This window comes from Dendrobates tinctorius, unplaced genomic scaffold, assembly GCF_039654945.1.
Source record: "Dendrobates tinctorius isolate UK_male_01 unplaced genomic scaffold, ASM3965494v1 ptg000254l, whole genome shotgun sequence".
In the NCBI taxonomy this organism is placed as follows: Eukaryota; Metazoa; Chordata; class Amphibia; order Anura; family Dendrobatidae; genus Dendrobates; species Dendrobates tinctorius.
Genome location: NW_027361921.1, coordinates 14,260,255 through 14,278,886, shown reverse-complemented (window position 1 = coordinate 14,278,886; position 18,632 = coordinate 14,260,255). Strand labels below are relative to the sequence as shown.

At 42.2% G+C, this 18,632-nt stretch overlaps 1 protein-coding gene across 1 annotated transcript in view; it reads right to left on the bottom strand.

Annotated features, from left to right (window-relative positions):
• COL5A2 (collagen type V alpha 2 chain) overlaps window positions 1-18,632 on the bottom strand; it is a 281,575-nt gene that overhangs the window by 132,487 nt on the left and 130,456 nt on the right. Inside the window, exons 4-7 of the mRNA XM_073558191.1 lie at window positions 17,665-17,697; window positions 12,601-12,633; window positions 1,614-1,667; window positions 218-316 (exon numbers count right to left, since the gene is read on the bottom strand). Coding sequence (XP_073414292.1) covers window positions 218-316; window positions 1,614-1,667; window positions 12,601-12,633; window positions 17,665-17,697 — 219 coding nt within the window. The remainder of the gene's footprint in view (window positions 1-217; window positions 317-1,613; window positions 1,668-12,600; window positions 12,634-17,664; window positions 17,698-18,632) is intronic.

Here is an 18,632-nt window from a genome sequence, read left to right as displayed (position 1 = left end):
GTAGATCTGATGGCTTTGCTACTCCAACTCTATTACCCACCCAGCGATGCCTCCCCCTGCTTGATTGACGGCTCCTTTGCCTGAAGTCACAAAGCATACTGGCTGTCAGTCAAGTAAGAGGAGGCAGTGCTGAGTGGGGAATAGAGCTGAGTACAGCTTGAAGCAAATGCCCTGCATGTCTAATATTTAATATAAAAAATTATCAGTCTTTACTTACATGACTTCCAGGGAGAGAAGGATGCCCAGGAGGACCTGGGTCACCAGGCTGTCCAGGAATACCAGGTTCTCCATCGATTCCAGCAGGACCTCGTGCACCCTTGAGAAAATATTAAAGAATGTTTTTTTTTTGTCATGTACAATTATTATAACACATTTATTTCAGGAGTCACAGTTGTGATGCTGATCCATGAACTGTCAGTTTCATTATCAGTTCTTATGCTTATTTGATGATGACATAGGAAGTTTTTAATTAATACAAACACAAATGTATTTTTTTATTGCTTGATAGGTTTTCTTTTTGTTCCAAATTAAAGACTTTTATTTTGTCAACCAATGACATCCTAGATAAGCCTAACGGGAGACAAGTCCAGAGGCCATGAAGGCCAATGTAGTACTCTTATACCAGGTAGGCTGCTCACAGTAGTACCAGCAACATGAAACATGGCATTATCATATTGAAAAATGGCTTCTGAGACACCTTGGAGAAACGTGCTACAATGCCCTGCAGCATCTCCACCCTTGTATCCCAACAAGAACATCCGGGACACATTGCTGGCAATTGCAAAAAGATCTGCTAGCAGAGGATCTTGATGATTTGTGTGCCATAGTGCATTCAGCATGTCAGCACATTTCTCAGACAACCATTAATAACCTCATCGGTAGCAGCTAAAGTGTGTGAGTGTATTTCTGCACGTGGCACTCATGCATAATACTGAGTAAATCGAGAAATTTTACAAAATGTATTTTCATAATTTGTGTATCATGTCTCTCCATCTTGTGATTTTCCTAATTCCATGACTTTTCCTTGTTGGAGTTCTTATGCTGCAGTACTTCAAACCTGAGTTTTTACTTATTAGGTCCATGGATACAGTAAACCCAAAAATACCTCATTTTTTTTTTGGCGATGCATTGTAATTCTAGTTAGTTCACATATAAAACTAGAAAGATAAAGTAATAAATCTTCGTAAGCAAAATTGCCTCATCTTAGCTTGGAAACAATTCATGAAAATAGTTATAAATATTTGTGGCTGATTTTTTTTCTAAATTCTTAAATATGTATGAAAAAAAGCATTGTGTCCTCACTGCGACTCTGTGAGGCAGCACTGACATCCAGTGTTCATTAGGAGCAAATGCAAAAGGCTCCTGTCCACTATCATTACTGAGGGAGGGACGGATGGATGGAGACAAAGTTATCACCCACGGATGTGAGATCATGAAATCTCTATGGCATGTTTTCTACACAGAGCATTTAAAGAGTAACTGAGCACTTATAAGTTTGTTTTTGTGATTATAAGCAGATGGTGTCCAGGTCCTGAGATCCCCTCCGATTGTTCAAATTTCCCCACAGACATTGCGAATGTATGATGATGAATCTATGACGAACGTTAACTTACTGGTTTCCCCTTTGGGCCTCTTTCCCCTCTTGGACCTTGGGAGCCTGGTGGTCCCTGTTGAAAATAAAATTTCATTGTTATTAAATGTCTTTGCTGTACACAGATAATAAAGAAATATAACATAAAAACAAAATATAATACTAAGAGATTAGTACTAGTAACACATTGATAGTATTGCACCAAACCTCTGTCATGAAGACTGTATCTGTATAGACTTGTGGATCACAGGGACTCGTCATCTGATTCAAAATTCCCCATCCAAAGAGCGCATGACTCAGACACCGGCATCATTGCTGCCGACATGTCTGTTATACTCTAAAACCCTGGCGATCCCAGAGAAGGCTTACTTTATAATGGTGGCTGGCGCCCACATGTCCCCAGCGGCCCGAACACCCAAATCAACCTAACTCCTCTGGCAGGTTCCCTTTAATTCTAATTTCTCTGAAGTCTAGAAGGATTTTCCCACATCAATATTAATCTCTTTTTATGTTGCCCCCTTTTGATCAATATGAAAAGGCAGTAATCTGGACTGGATGAAGTTATGTCTATTACGAGATTGCCATGAAGAGTCAGTAATTTTATCTTGGCATGTAGTTTAAGGTTAATGACGCTGAAGAGTCTGTAGCGTGAAGGTTGTGTTTGGGGACAGGACATTGGGCCTGGCACAAGGTAAACAAAGACTGTCCTGTGTCTTTCAATCTCTATGGCCTTAATGGTGAGCACATAGCAAGCAAGTGGAGATCATGTTATTTCCTGGCTGATGTCATCCATCCAGCTGAATGAAATGCTCCATCCGGGCTATCTGCAGCTGCTCAGGATAATAGAAGTGCATGCAGATCCTAAAACTTTGGCATCAGCAGACAGATTTTGACTTTCTAATCTGTTTCCTTTGTTCTCTGTTGTTTAATCTTCTTTAAATTATCTCTTTCTTGTTCTAAGCATTGTCATTTTCAAATTAGCCTTAAAGGGGTGGTCCGAAATGGAAATTCATTTTCATCCTAAATCTCTATTTAATGCCATAATCTAATCTGTTTTCTAATATACTTTACTTCTTTGATGACTCTTTAATTGAGAAACCAAGTGCATGCTGGGACACGCCACTGAAGCATCATCAGGGGGAAGAGGGTGTGGTCTTTGCTGCACCCTCCCTGAAATGAAGCATCATAAGTGACCTTCAGGCTGGGTCTCAAGCACATAGACATATATCAGGCTGTTGGGTTTAGGTCAGGAGAGCCATAGTGGGCCTTTACAGAGAAGGGCATACTCAAACTGTGAATTTCAGATGTAGTACCTAGTGAAAAAGATCCATTTATTCAGTCTACACCCTCCTGGGACCTGGGACTTTACATGGACAGTAAAGGCACATTGCTCGTCTAACCAAATGGCTTTTAATTTGGAGTCATATTAAATATATTTGGCGCTTGGCAGACCTTGTATGCACCAACACGTGAACTGACTACTTTCTAAATATACATTTATGTATCTTACAAATATATTCTTTTCTGAAGTTCTGTTAGTAGATTTATGAAGCTATGACCCCTTGATTGATAAACATTCCATCCAATCCGCATTAACGCTGTCATCCATAAATTTATATATATATATATATATATATATATATATTATATAAAGGTCAAGTGTGTGTATGTATGTACTGTATGTATGTATGTATGTATGTGTGTGTATGTCCGGGATTGGCATCCGCACCGTCGCAGTTACAGCCACGAAATTTGGCACAGTCACACGTCTGGACCCCGAGAGTGTCCTAGGCTATGTTGTGAGGCGAAATTTTGAACCCCGCGCGTTCCAATTCACCAAACAATTTTGCCCCTATCTACATAATGGGGAAAAAGTGTGTGCGTATCAAGCCCCACCCCCCATTATGATGTCATAATGGTTGCCATGGTGACGCTGATGTCATCATAGGTTGCAAGCCCCGCCGCTGATTATGATGTCATAATGGTTGACTATGGGATGGAGGCTGTGTGATGGGTATATGGGCACTGGACTATGGGATGGAGGATATGTATGACGGGTATATGGGCACGGGACTATGGGATGGAGGATGTGTGATGGGTATATGGACACTGGACTATGGGATGGAGGATATGTATGACGGGTATATGGGCACGGGACTATGGGATGGCGGATATGTATGATGCGTATATGGGCACGGGACTATGGGATGGAGGATATGTATGATGGGTATATGGGCATAGGACTATGAGATGAAGGATTTGTGATGGGTATATGGGCACTCGACTATGGGATGGCGAATATGTATGATGGGTATATGGGCATGGGACTATGGGATGGAGGATGTGTGATGGGTATATGGGCACTTGACTATGGGATGGAGGTTATGTATGATGGATATATGGGCACGGGCCTATGGGATCGTGGATATGTATGATGGGTATATGGGCACGGGACTATGGGATGGAGGATAATTATAATTTGCTATAACTAACCACAGTTAGTTACTATGCCCGGGTTCTTCAGCTAATATATATATATATATATATATATATATATATACACTGCTCAAAGAAAATAAAGGGAACACTAAGATACCACATTGTAGATATCATTGAATGAAATTTCACAACTGCAAATCTTTATTCATTACATAGTAGAATGCGCTGAGAACAAGAAAACATAAAAATGATCAATGTAAGTCAAAAATAATATCCCATGAAGGTCTGGGTTTGGAAGGATACTCAAAATCAAAGTGGAAAATCAAATTACAGGCTGATCCAACTTCAGTGGAAATGCCTCAAGACAAGGAAATGATGCTCAGTAGAGTGTGGCCTCCACGTGCCTGTTTGACCTCCCTACGACACCTGGACATACTCCTGATGAGTCAGTGGATGTTGACATGAGAGATCTCCTCCCAGACCTGTACTAAAGCATCCGACAACTCCTGGACAGTCTGTGGTGCATCGTGACGTTGGTGCATGGAGTGAGACATGATGTCCCAGATGTGCTCAATCGGATTCAGGTCTGGGGAATGGGTGGGCCTGTTCATAGCTTCAATGCCTTCATCTTGCAGGAACTGCTGACACATTCCAGCCACATGAGGTCTGGCATTGTCCTGCATCAGGAGAACCCAGGGCCAACTGCACCAGCATATGGTCTCGCAAGGGGTCTGAGGATCTCATCTCGGTATCTAATGGCAGTCAGGCTACCTCTGGTGAACACATGGAGGGCTGTGCGGCCCTCCAAAGAAATGCCACCCCACACCATTACTGACCCACTGCCAAACCGGTCATGCTGAAGGATGTTGCTGCCAGCAGATCACTCTCCACAGCATCTCCAGACTCTGTCACGTCTGTCACATGTGCTCAGTGTGAACCTGCTTTCATCTGTGAAGAGCACAGGGCGCCAGTGGCGAATTTGCCAATCCTGGTGTTCTGTGGAAAATGCCAAGCGTCCTGCACAGTGTAGGGCTGTGAGCACAACCCCCATCTGTGGACGTTGGGCACTTAGCCATCCTCATGGAGTCGGTTTCTAACCGTTTGTGCAGACACATGCACATTTGAGGCCTGCTGTAGGCCATTTTGCAGGGCTCTGGCAGTGCTCCTCCTGTTCCTCCTTGCACAAAGGCTGAGGTAGCAGACCTGCTGTTGGGTTGTTGCCCTCCTACGGCCCCCTCCACATCTCCTGGTGTACTGGTCTGTCTCCTGGTAGCACCTCCAGCCTCTAGACACTACGCTGACAGACACAGCAAACCTTCTTGCCACAGCTCATATTGATGTGCCATCCTGGATGAGCTGCACTACCTGAGCCACTTGTGTGGGTTGTAGAGTTCGTCTCATGCTACCACGAGTGTGAAAGCACAGCCAACATTCAAACGTGACCAAAACATCAGCCAGAAAGCATTGATATTGAGATGTGGTCTGTGGTCCCCACCTGCAAAACCACTCCTTTATTGAGTGTGTCTTGATAATTGCCAATAATTTCCATTTGTTGTCTATTCCATTTGCACAGCGTTGTTTCCTAAGTGGACAGTTTGATTTCACAGAAGTTTGATTTACTTGGAGTTATATTCTGTTGTTTAAGTGTTCTCTTTATTTTTTGAGCAGCGTATATACAGTATATATATATGTATATATGCCTTTATGCAATCTATGAGCAATATATTACAAAGAAGGAGAAGCTGAAAAGATTGAGAGGTTTCCAGAAAAAGAGTCAGTACACAGAACCTGTAAATGATTGACTAATATCTCTGCTCACTCTATGCTTAGGAGTCAAGTAGGTGGGGCTGCCCAATAACTGACAGTCCTCTCTGTATAAGTGTGATTAGCAGTCAGTACCTGAGTAGCACCACCCACTTGACTCCTAATCTTAGAAAGAACACTGATTTTAATTAATTCCACTTCATATCATTACAAATGCTATTCAATCTTTTCCCACAAATCTATCAATTGCTTGAACCTGTTCAGCTCCTCCTGCCCCATAACACGTGGTCAAGCTGAATACACAACTTGTTGTTTTGCTTTTACCTGAGTTAAGACATAACCAATACAGGTGCATTTCTGTTCATTTTGCCCTAAATCCCAGTTCACCTGTTGTTCCAACAACCCCTCTGATTGGCAGATTTCTCCCCATTACTGTGTATAGGAACTCAGTCTGTGTGTCATGAATACATTTTCTCTTCCTTCACAGCTTCCAGGTGACCACATGTAGAAAAGGCGAAAGTTCTTGAAAATGATTTAACACATAATTTTCTGACTGCTGAATACAGTAGGGAGACTGACGAAGTTAATTGTGTCAGAATTCTGGAGTCATTTGTGCAAAAAATGTCCTGTATTTCATGATCTGCATCATGCTTACTAGACACTTTGTGCATTTTGACTGGCAAGGAGGTGTGGCCTTGCTGAAAATGGGCATGGCTTATCCAAAAAGAGGCAAGGCTTAAAATGTGACACTGTGTGCTAAAACATGCAGCAGAATTGTGACACTACATATCTGGAGCTAATTATGTCAACTTATAGATGGTGTAAACTTAGACTTCACAGTCTTATGAATAGAACTGTCAAACCGCATGAACCAATATGATAAATCTGGTGCATTTTAAGACAGTTTAGACAATATGAACTTTCTAAGAATTAGACAGTATTGATAAAGCTGTGGCAGTCAGACCGTCACTGCTTCATGCTGATCTACTGCATTGCATTTCGATCCTGGATGCAGCCACTTAGTGATTGCTGGATATTGTGTTGTATGTAGACTGTGATGAGGCTAGCAAGTAGTGAGCATTGTTAAAATGGCTGCAAAGTATTGATTATCGCAGGACACTGACCGTTCATAGGTGGATATTCACCATTCCTGACAGGATAGCTTTAAGTGTCTGAACGTCATTTTGGTGTAGGGGCGTGTCTTCATTAAAGGGGTTGTCCACTGCTAGGACAACCCATTCTCAACCTGAATGTGTGCCCCTGTTAAAATAAAAGACTGCCAAAAATGAGGATGAGTGACCTCATGGAGATCAACATCCGACACTGCGGAGACACCATCACATGTTTCTCAACGTAGTGATTCCAGAGCAATGCCCCCATCCCTTATGGGAAATATGCAAAAACATGTAAATCAACAGCCGCGGAGACACCATCACATGTTTCTCAACGCAAGCAATGACTAGCCAGGTCTTTCACCGGGAAGGAACAACCACGGGAAGGGCAGTCTCCAATGAAGGAAACCACCTATGCCAAAACATGGTATCCATCCACAGACAGCTGTTTCGGGGTATTGCCCCTCATCAGTGTGGAGTAGGAAACTGGCTAGTAGGAGCAATGCCTAGTAAAAGACTGCGAAAAATGAGGATGAGTGACCTCATGGAGATCAACATCCGACACTGCGGAGCCACCATCACATGTTTCTCAACACAGTATATACCCCGAAACAGCTGTCTGTGGATGGATACCATGTTTTGGCATAGGTGGTTTCCTTCATTGGAGACTGCCCTTCCCGTGGTTGTTCCTTCCCGGTGAAAGACCTGGCTAGTCATTGCTTGCGTTGAGAAACATGTGATGGTGTCTCCGCGGCTGTTGATTTACATGTTTTTGCATATTTCCCATAAGGGATGGGGGCATTGCTCTGGAATCACTGCGTTGAGAAACATGTGATGGTGTCTCCGCGGCTGTTGATTTACATGTTTTTGCATATTTCCCATAAGGGATGGGGGCATTGCTCTGGAATCACTGCGTTGAGAAACATGTGATGGTGTCTCCGCAGTGTCGGATGTTGATCTCCATGAGGTCACTCATCCTCATTTTTCGCAGTCTTTTACTAGGCATTGCTCCTACTAGCCAGTTTCCTACTCCACACTGATGAAGGGCAATACCCCGAAACAGCTGTCTGTGGATGGATACCATGTTTTGGCATAGGTGGTTTCCTTCATTGGAGACTGCCCTTCCCGTGGTTGTTCCTTCCCGGTGAAAGACCTGGCTAGTCATTGCTTGCGTTGAGAAACATGTGATGGTGTCTCCGCGGCTGTTGATTTACCTGTTAAAATAAAAACACCTATATTCACCTCCCGTGCCGGCGCCATTTGAGCAGTGTCATCACTCGTGTTTTCGGGGCTCACATGAAGCTGTTAAGACATGAGAGCCCTGTGTCCAATCAGTGCTGGCGTCACTGTCCCGGTCTTTAGCCTTCAGACGTAAAAGCAATCAAGAGGGGGTGAGAACTATGGCTCGCCACTCACTTCCTCTTGATTACTTATATGCCCAACGGTGGAGACAGTGACCCAGAGTTTATTGGGCGGGTGTGGGCTGACGTGACTTATCAACCTCACGTGATGCCCAGGAACATGTGTGCTGACACTACTGGAACGGTGCCAACATAGGAGGTGAGTATAGGTCTGTTTATCTTAATGGGCAAACATTCAGATCAAGAAGGGGTTGTCCTAGTAGTAGAGAAATCCTTTAAATGTAATATATTACAAGTTAAGGCTTTTTGTTCTATTTCTTTTGGAACAAATGTTTGTATAATATTGAGAGATAATATGCTGACAGATATACTGGCACGTGAAGGTGGAGAAATAGTTTATTCTCAGGGACCTGTTGTAGAAGATGAAATTGTCTATGCTAGACAACCCCTTAACCCCTTCACAATCTTGAGATTTTCTGTTTTAGCTTTTTTGTTTTTTGCTCCCCTTCTTCAAGTGCCATAACTTTTTGTATTTTTCAGTCAATATGGCCATGTGAGGGATTGTGTCTTGCGGGACGAGTTGTACTTTTGAACAACACCATTGGTTTTAACATATAATGTACTGGAAAACGAGAAAAAAAAACAAAATGAGGTGAAATTGCAAAAGGTCTACAATTGTTTGTTGTTTTTTTACCATGTTCACTAAATGCTAAAACAGATCTGCCATTATGATTCTCCAGGTCATTACAAGTTCTTAGATATTAAACATGTATAGGTTCTTCTTTATTTATGTCGTGAAAAAAAATCCAAAGTTTGTGAAAAAAAAAAATGGTGCCATTTTCTGAGACCTGTGTTCTCCATTTTTTGGTATCTGGGTTGGTTGATGGCTTATTTTTTCATCGAGGTGACATTTTTATTGCCACCATTTAGGGGTAGATACGATGTTTTGATCACCTTGCATTTTATTGCAATGTTGCGTCAAAAAAAACCCGTAATTCTGGTGTTATGAATTTTTTTTTTTAATCGTTTTACCGATCATATTAATCCTTTTTAAATTGATAAATCGTGCATTTCCGAACGTGGCAATACCAAATATGTGTATTTTTGGTTTTTTTATTGTTGTATTTTGAATAGGGCAAATGGGCTGGAACGGTGCCAACATGGGAGGTGAGTATAGGTGTGTTTATCCTAACTGGGCAAACATTCAGATCAAGAAGGGGTTGTCCCAGTAATAGAGAAATCCTTTAAATGTAACATATTACAAGTTAAGTCTTATTGTTCTCTTTTTTCTATAACAAATGTTGTGTACTATTGAGAGTTTTGTTACCTCTCTATAACATAAGGGTGCAGTTCTTTGCTGTTTTGTCTATGGACCTCAAACTCGGCAGCATAATGAGCCTTTGTGTATCCTTTAATCCCTTCAATAAGTTGTATTACACCAGAGCACCAGGGATGTTAGCATAGCCCAAAAGCATTTTTAACCACTTCAGAACCATCAGATATTTGTACTATTGTATTTTTAATTTAAAAAAACAACAACATATTTTCTACTTTTTACTTGCTACAATCGTCTCCTTGGAAGACTTGAAGCTGCGATACTCTGATCGCCTGTGCTGCACATAGCAGGGCTTCAGCCCTTAACATGTTAACATGTTAACAACTGCGGGTGGACAGCGATTCCCGCAGCGGCTGTTAGAAGCACATGTCAGCTGATGAAATCAGCTGTCATGTGCTGGAAAACATGCAGGCTCAGCGCCAGAGCCGGCATGGAGTGCAGGGACACGACCTATGACGTATATAAACGCCATAGGTCACGAAGGGGTTCAAAAATAAAATTTTCTGCAATGAATAGTGTTTGTGTGTCCTTGTGGAGAAGTCAAGGATGGGGCCCACACATTAGTTTTGCACAGGGACTTTCAGTTATTACTGTCCACATTGCGCTAATTTGTTGCATGATTTATTTAACCCCTTAGCGACGGAGCCAGTTTGCAGCTTAATGACCAGGCCAATTTTTACAATTCTGACCACTGTCCCTTTATGAGGTTATAACTTTGGAACGCTTTAATGTATCCTGCTGATTCTGAGACTGTTTTTTCGTGACATATTGTACTTCAAGTTAGTGGTAAAATTTCTTTGCTAAGTCTTGTGTTTATTTATGAAAAAAATGGAAATATGCCGAAAATTTTGAAAATTTAGCAATTTTAAAACTTTCAATTTTTATGCCCTTAAATCAGAGAGATGTGTCACACAAATTTCTTAATAAGTAACATTTCCCACATGTCTACTTTACATCACCACAATTTTGGAAGCAACATTTTTTTTTTGTTAGGAAGTTATTAGGGTTAAAAGTTGACCAGCGATTTCTCATTTTTACAACAAAATTTACAAAACCATTTTTTTTAGGGGACACATATTTAAAGTCATTTTGAGGGGTGTCATGACAGAAAATACCCAAAAGTGGCACCATTCTAAAAACTAGACCCCCTCAAGGTGCTCAAAACCACATTCAAGAAGTTTATTAACCCTTTAAGTGCTTCACAGGAACTAAAGCAATGTGGAAGGAAAAAATTAACATTTAACTTTTTTTTGCAAAAAATGTACTTCAGAACCAATTTTTTTATTTTCACAAGTGTTAAAAGAGAAAATCAACCACAAAATTTGTTGTACAATTTCTCCTGAATACGCCGATACCCCATATGTGGGGGTAAACCACTTTTTCAGCACACGGCAGAGCTCGCAAGGAATGGAGCGCCGTTTGACTTTTTCAACGCAGAATTGGCTGGAATTGAGATCGGATGCCATGTTGCGTTCGGAGAGCCCTTAATGTGCCTAAACAGTGGAAACCTCCAGCAAGTGATCCCATTTTGGAAACTATACCCCCCAAGGAACTTATCTAGATGTGTGGTGAGCACTTTGAACCTTCAAGTGCTTCACAGAAGTTTATAACGTAGAGCCGTGAAAATAAAAAATCCATTTTTTTTCACAAAAATGATCTTTTCTCCCCAAAATTTTTATTTTTACAAGGGTAACAGGAGAAATCATACCCCCACAGATGTTGTGCGATTTGTCCTGAGTACGCCGATACCCCATATGTGGGGGGAACCACTGTTTGGGCGCATGGGAGAGCTCGGAAGGGAAGGAGTGCCATTTTGGAATGCAGACTTTGATGGAATAGTCTGCGGGCGGCATGTTGCGTTTGCAGAGCCCCTGATGGGACTAAACAGTGGAAACCCCCCACAAGTGACCCCATTTTGGAAATTAGACCCCCTAAGGAACTTATCTAGATGTGTGGTGAGCACTTTGAACCCCCAAGCGCTTCACAGAAGTTTATAAACGCAGAGTCGTGAAAATAAAGTCTTTTTTATTTCCACAAAAGTGAATTTTTAGACCCAATTTTTAGTCCCCCAAAGTTGGTAAATAGTGGAAACCCCTCAATTCTTGCTCCAACCCTAACCCCAACACACCCCTAACCCTAATCCCAACCCTAACCTTAATCCCAACCCTAATCCCTAATCCTAATTCTAACCCTAATCCTAGTTCGCCCTAAACCTAATTCTAACCCTAACCTGAGCCCTAACCCTAGCCCTAGCCCTAACCCTAACACTAGCCCAACCCTAACCCTAACCCTAGCCCAACCCTAACCCTAGCCTAACCCTAACCCTAGCCCTAACCCTAGCCCAATCCTAACCCTAGCCCTAACCCTAACCCTAATGGAAAACTGAAAAAAAAAAATATTTTCTTTATTTCGTTATGGTGGCCTAACTAAGGGGGTGATAAACGGGGGGATTATGTACTATTTTGTTTATTTTGATCACGATGATAGTTTATCATTGTGATCAAAATGAATGAATGGAATCTGCCAGCCGGAGCTGGCAGATTCTCGGCGGGTGCACTGCGCATGCGCCCGCCATTTTCCCCGGATCCAAGATGGCGGCACCCACCGGAGGACATCAGCGGGACGCAGGACCACCGGGAGGGGACAGAGGACCACGGAGAGGTACCGGGGGGGATCGGGGACCCTATTTCTCTCTCCTCTGATGTGCGATCACATCAGAGGAAAGAGAAATTAAATGCAATATCGTGCCTTTTTTTGTGGTCGTCGTTATAGGGTTAATAACGGCGATCTCAAAAGTGGGGTCGGTAAAAACCGACGGATTCATGTTCTCTGGGGTCTCGGCTACCCCCGGCAGCCGAAACCCTGGAGAAAATCTGACACTGGGGGGCGCTATTCACTTTCTCCACAGCGCCGTGAATTAGCGGCGCTGTGGTTTTAGTACAGTTAAATACCGCCGTTAAAAGGCGTATCGGCAGCCGCTAAGGAGTTAATACTTACAGCTGGACCTGGACGTCCTCGAATGCCAGACACCTAGAAGAAAACAATACAAGTAAGATACAAAATGTTCCAACTCTTTGAATTTTCAATCAGAATCTTAAGCTGCAGGCTTTTCCTTTAGCGTTATTAAGTGAATTTATTGTCTAGATATTAAGCAGATCTGGAAATGGTAATTGCTACATACAATATAAAATTGAGTATGGACATTTCAATATTAACTGCTTTTGCATTTGTATGCCATTGCATTTTCATTAAAGAAGCACTCTATCAAAATTTTTGTCCTCTTAATTTATTACAACCATCATATTGTACAGCACTGTGCACTTACAATTGCTCATTTTGTCCTTCTGCTCAGTCTTCTGTTTTCCATTAGGTCTACGGCATCACGCGATTAAAACCAGACTAGCTGAATCCGTCTAGGCCAGGGGTGGGAATTTATTTTCCCAAAGGGCGACATGAGAAATCGTGACTGTTGTGGAGGACCGAACTAATATGCTGAAAGAAATTCTGCTCAATATTAATATTAACACTATAATTACTTATATTAATATTAATTGTATCACTTAATATTGAGCAGAATCAAGTATGCTGACATTCCCTATGTAACGTATGAGCCCGCAAAGCACCCTATATACCGTATAAGCCTACACACAGCCTCCTATATACAGTTGTGATCAAAAGTTTATATACCCCAGCAGAATTTTTGCTTTCTTGGCCTTTTTTCAGAGACTATGAATGATAACACCAAAACTTTTTCTCCACTCATAGTTAGTGGCTGGGTGAAGCCATCTGTTGCAAAACTACTGTGTTTTCTCTTTTTAAATCATGATGACAACCCAAAATATTCAAATGACCATGATCAAAAGTTTACATACCCTGGTGATTTTGACCTGATAACATACACAGAAGTTGACACAAATGGGTTTGAATGGCTACTAAGCGTAACATCCTCACCTGTGACCCGGGACAAATGCCATGAAAATTGTTTGGGATGCAAAGAAAAACCCAAACCCAAAAAAGAAAAACATCAGCTGAAATACGGGACTCTCTGAAAACTAGTGGTGTGGTTGTTTCAAGATGCACAATAAGGAGGCATTTGAAGAAAAATGGGCTGCATGGTCGAGTCACCAGAAAAAAGACAATTGACCCTGATTAAAAGTTCACATATCCCATTTCTTAATAACATCAATGACAGCTTGAAGTATTCTGTGGTAGTTGTGGATGAGATTCTTTTTTTTCAGATGGTAAAGTTGTCCACTCTTGGCAAAAAGCCTCCAGTTCCTGTAAATTACTGGGCTGTCTAGCATGAACTGCATGCTTGAGATCTCCCCAGAGTGGCTCAATGATATTAAGGTCAGAAGACTGATATGACCACTCCAGAAACCTTTACTTTGTTCTGTTGTAACCAAAGACAGGTTGACTTGGCCTTGTGTTTTGGATTGCTGTCATGTTGGAATGTCCAAGTACGTCCCATGTGCAGCTTCCGGACTGATGATTGCAAATTTGCCTCCAGTAGTTGCTGATAACATGTTGCATTAATCTTTCCTTCAACTTTTACCAAGTTTCCTGTGCCTTTGTAGCCAATGCATCCCCAAAACATCAGTGATCCACCTCTGTGCTTTACTGTAGGAATGGTGTTCCTTTCATCATAGGCCTTGTTGACCTCTCGCCAAATGTAACGTTTATGGTTGTGGCCAAAATGTTAAATTTTGGTCTCATCACCCCAAATTACCTTGTTCCAGAAGTTTTGAAGTTTGAGGTTTCTTGTGCATTTTTGCGTATTGTAGGAGAGATACTTTGTGTCATTTGCGCAGTTATGGCTTTCTTCTGGCGATTTGACCATGCGGAACATTTTTCTTCAAGTGCCTCCTTATTGTGCATGTTGAAACAGCCACACCGCTAGTTTTCAGAGTCCAGTATTTCAGCTCATGTTATTTGTGGGGGTTTTTTTTGCATCCCGAACAATTTTCCTGGCACTTGTCACATGTCACAGGTGAGGATGTTACCTTTAGTAGCCATTCAAACCCATTTGGGTCAACTTCTGTGCATGTTATCAGGTCAAAATCACCAGGGTATGTAAACTTTTGATCATGGTCATTTGGATGTTTTGGGTTGTCATTATGATTTAAAAAGAGAAAACAGAGTAGTTTGACAATAAATGGTTTCACCCAACCACTAACCATGAGTGGAGAAAGAAGTTTTGGTGTTATCATTCATATTCTCTGACAAAAATCCAAGAAAGCAAAAATTCTGGGGTAGGTAAATTTTGAGCACAACCGTAAGATAAATGCCCACACACAGCCCCCTATATGCAGTATGTGCCCCTACATATCCTCCTATATACAATATGAGCCCCAACATAGACCCTATATACAGTATAAACCCCACCTAGCTTCCTATATACAGTATTGAGCCCCACATAGCCTCCTACATTCAGTGTGAGCTCACGTAGCATCCTATTTATACAGTGGCATGTAGAAGTTTGGGCACCATTGGTCAAAATTACTGTTATTGTGAACAGTTAAGCAAGTTGAAGATAAAATGATCTCTAAAAGGCCTAAAGTTAAAAGTAACCCATTTCCTTTGTTTTTAGGCAAAAAAAAATATATATAGTCATATTTTACATTTTAAAAATTACACAAAAGAGTTTGCCCAGGTCTGTTCTAGGCTCTATATAGAAACAGGAGGTCAATTTCCCCTATATGACTCATAGGTCACTGCAAAAATCAATGGCATGGGTGAGGGGTGGAGCAGCTGGGTCAGGAGTTTAAGAGGGGAATGATTTCTGCAGGGGCAAGAAACTTTCTGTTCCCACATAGAGCAGAGAAAAGAGAAGAATTAGCTTGGGAGAAGAAGAGCAAAATGAGCAATTGAAAGTACACAGTGATATATATATATATATATATATATATGACGAGTTCAATATATTGAGGATGAAAACTCTGATGAGAGTGCTTCTTTAAATTGCATTAAAAGAGGCGACTGCTGCCCTCAGCTGTGTGAATTTGACAAAGAGGCTGAGTCTTGCAACTATTGCCACACTTCTGCTAAACAATAATCTTTAGTCAATGTACTATATTAATCAATGAAAAGACATAACATTAGAAAGACTGATTCTCCGTGTTAGGGAAGGTTCACACGTGAGTTTCATCCAGAAAAGTGGGCCTTTTTTTTCTCACTTGCCATCTGTGTGCAATCCGCATACAATCCGTATTTTTCTATTTTTCTATGGCAGCAGATATTAATCATGTACAGCACCATTTACAGTTTCTATTGTTATAGAATTGCAAATTAGCTGTAAAAGCTGGATGCTAGACTGTGGCTTCGTCTGGCATCTTATTTTTTCACGTACCCATAAACTTGAATGGGCGTGTCTCATCTGATTTACGAAAAACCTAGTGCATGCTGAGATTTTTTTTAACTTTCAGATTTGGTTAGTAAAAAATAAATTGAATAACATTGGTCTGCGTACTGTCCATTTTTTTTTCACAGACAGCACTCGGACCGAAAATACGTGTCGTGTGAATGAGTCCTTACAGGGAGTTTGTCAGCTCAAACTAATAGTATAAAGTAAGCACACAGCCCTGTAGAGAATGTAGCCCATACCAAAATCACATGCTTTCTGCCTATATTCTGCAAGAAAAATATTAGGAAGCTTGCTGCAACCTTGGTGTGGCCAAGAGGCTCATTAGTCAGCCCACTGGTTTTGCATGCCACCCTCCACATTGGTGATTGACAGCACTGGCTTCCCTGGAGCAAGCACTGTCTGCAGAGAAGGCTAAAGCAAAACTACAATTCTGCATCACTACAAAGTCCCTGCTGGGTCAGAACTTAGAGAAAGATGACCCATGCAGGGAAAGTTGACCTTCTGTTTCTACATAGAGCTTGGAAAGTTTCATCAAGTCTTTCTTTAACTAAGTGATGCCATAGGCCTGATGGAAAAAAGATGAATTAGCTGGGTAGCTTGCACTTTCACCCCTATCAAATGCTGCCAAGCACAACTCAGCGGCTGATCCAGCGGTCTATCAGTCTTAGGCCCCCGTCACACATAGCGATCTTACTAGCGAGATCGCTGCTGAGTCACAAGTTTTGTGACGCAACAGCGATCTCACCAGCGAGATCGCTGTGTGTGACACTGACCAGCGACCGCCCCCCTGCCGGTTATCGCTGATCGTCCTGGAATAGCCAGGACATTTTTTTGATCGCTGGTCTCCCGCTGGCCAGCACGCATCTCTGCGTGTGACAGGCGTGAGACCAGCGATCAACGATCAGCGCGCTGGTAACTAAGGTAAACGCAGGGGTTTCTAAGCACTGCGCGGTGCTTAGAAACCCGATGTGTACCTTAGTTACCAGCGCACTGCAGCAGGGAGCTGGTAACCAAGGTACACATCGGGTTTCTAAGTGACACATGCCGCTTAGAAACCCGATGTGTACCTTAGTTACCAGCTCCCTGCATCAGCGCACTGGTAACTAACGTACATAACGATGCCGCGCGCTCGGCGTCGCTGATGCTGATCGCTGGTGAAGCTGCCTGTTTGACAGCTCACCAGCGATCATGTAGCTACTCACCAGCGATCCTGACAAGTTGATATCGTTGTCGGGATCGCTGGTGAGTCTCTATGTGTGATGGGACCCTTAGATGCTGATGAGCTGTGATTGACACCATCTGGAAGAGATGGAAGAGAGAGGAGAAGGAGCACATCCCCAGGGAAAATTTGAAGAAACACCAAGTTGGACTGCAAGCAAAGATTTCACATATTGAGCTCCAAAAGCAATAAATGTGACTCTCTCTGCAATGTAACACAAGAGGTAAAAAAAGTGTCTGGATCAGGAGAGCTCAGAGATTTTTACAAAGTATTTAAAGCAATTTTTTGAGCAAGTGACAGATTCTCTTTAATGACTGAAATTCTGCCAATATATTTTAAAATATTTTATATGTATTCAATTTACTGAAGTTACTGTACGATACATTTCATTACATCATTTTGATCAAATCTTTAAAAGAAATCAATTATAAGCTGATGAATTTTCAGGAAAACAGCACTAAAATCTACAAAAACTTACAGATGGCACATCACCAGGTTCTCCTTTTTGGCCCTAAAAGAACAAAATGTAGACAGATCACTTTAGAAAAAGATAACGGTAAAATCCTTTAGAATAACAGAGTGACAAGTCTTCTCATTCAAAAATATAACTTAAAGATGAAAACTGTATATTAACTTTTAATTACATTCCTTTGCTTTTTAAAGAAGAAAAATGATCTATTAGGTAAACAATATGTTGCAGTGTGGCAAGAATGGGACAAGTCATTAAAATCTGACTTTAGTACTTTAGAGAAGAGCATGCTGCAGACACAGAGGGAGCTCTGGGCAGTCCCAACTCATGCACTCCTGCCCCTTGATCTGTGACCCTGGTGACAAGCGCAGCATGCTCTCTTCTCTACAAGGCTGTCTAGAGAAGAACATGCTGCATACACAATGGGAGCTCTGGGCAGACCCAGCTCATGCACTCCTGCCCCCTGATCTGTGGCTCTGGTGACAAGCGCAGCATGCTCTCTTCTATACAAGGCTGTCTAGAGAAGAACATGCTGCATACACAATGGGAGCTCTGGGCAGATCCAGCTCATGCACTCCTGCCCCCTGATCTGTGGCTCTGGTGACAAGCGCAGCATGCTCTCTTCTCTACAAGGCTGTCTAGAGAAGAACATGCTGCATACACAATGGGAGCTCTGGGCAGTCCCAACTCATGCACGCCTGCCCCCTGATCTGTGACCCTGGTGACAAGCACAGCATGCTCTCTTCTCTACAAGGCTGTCTAGAGAAGAACATGCTGCATACACAATGGGAGCTCTGGGCAGACCCAACTCATGCACTCCTGCCCCCTGATCTGTGGCTCTGGTGACAAGCGCAGCATGCTCTCTTCTCTACAAGGCTTTCTAGATAAGAACATGCTGCATACACAATGGGAGCTCTGGGCAGTCCCAACTCATGCACTCCTGCCCCCTGATAGGAGTGACCCTGGTGACAAGCGCA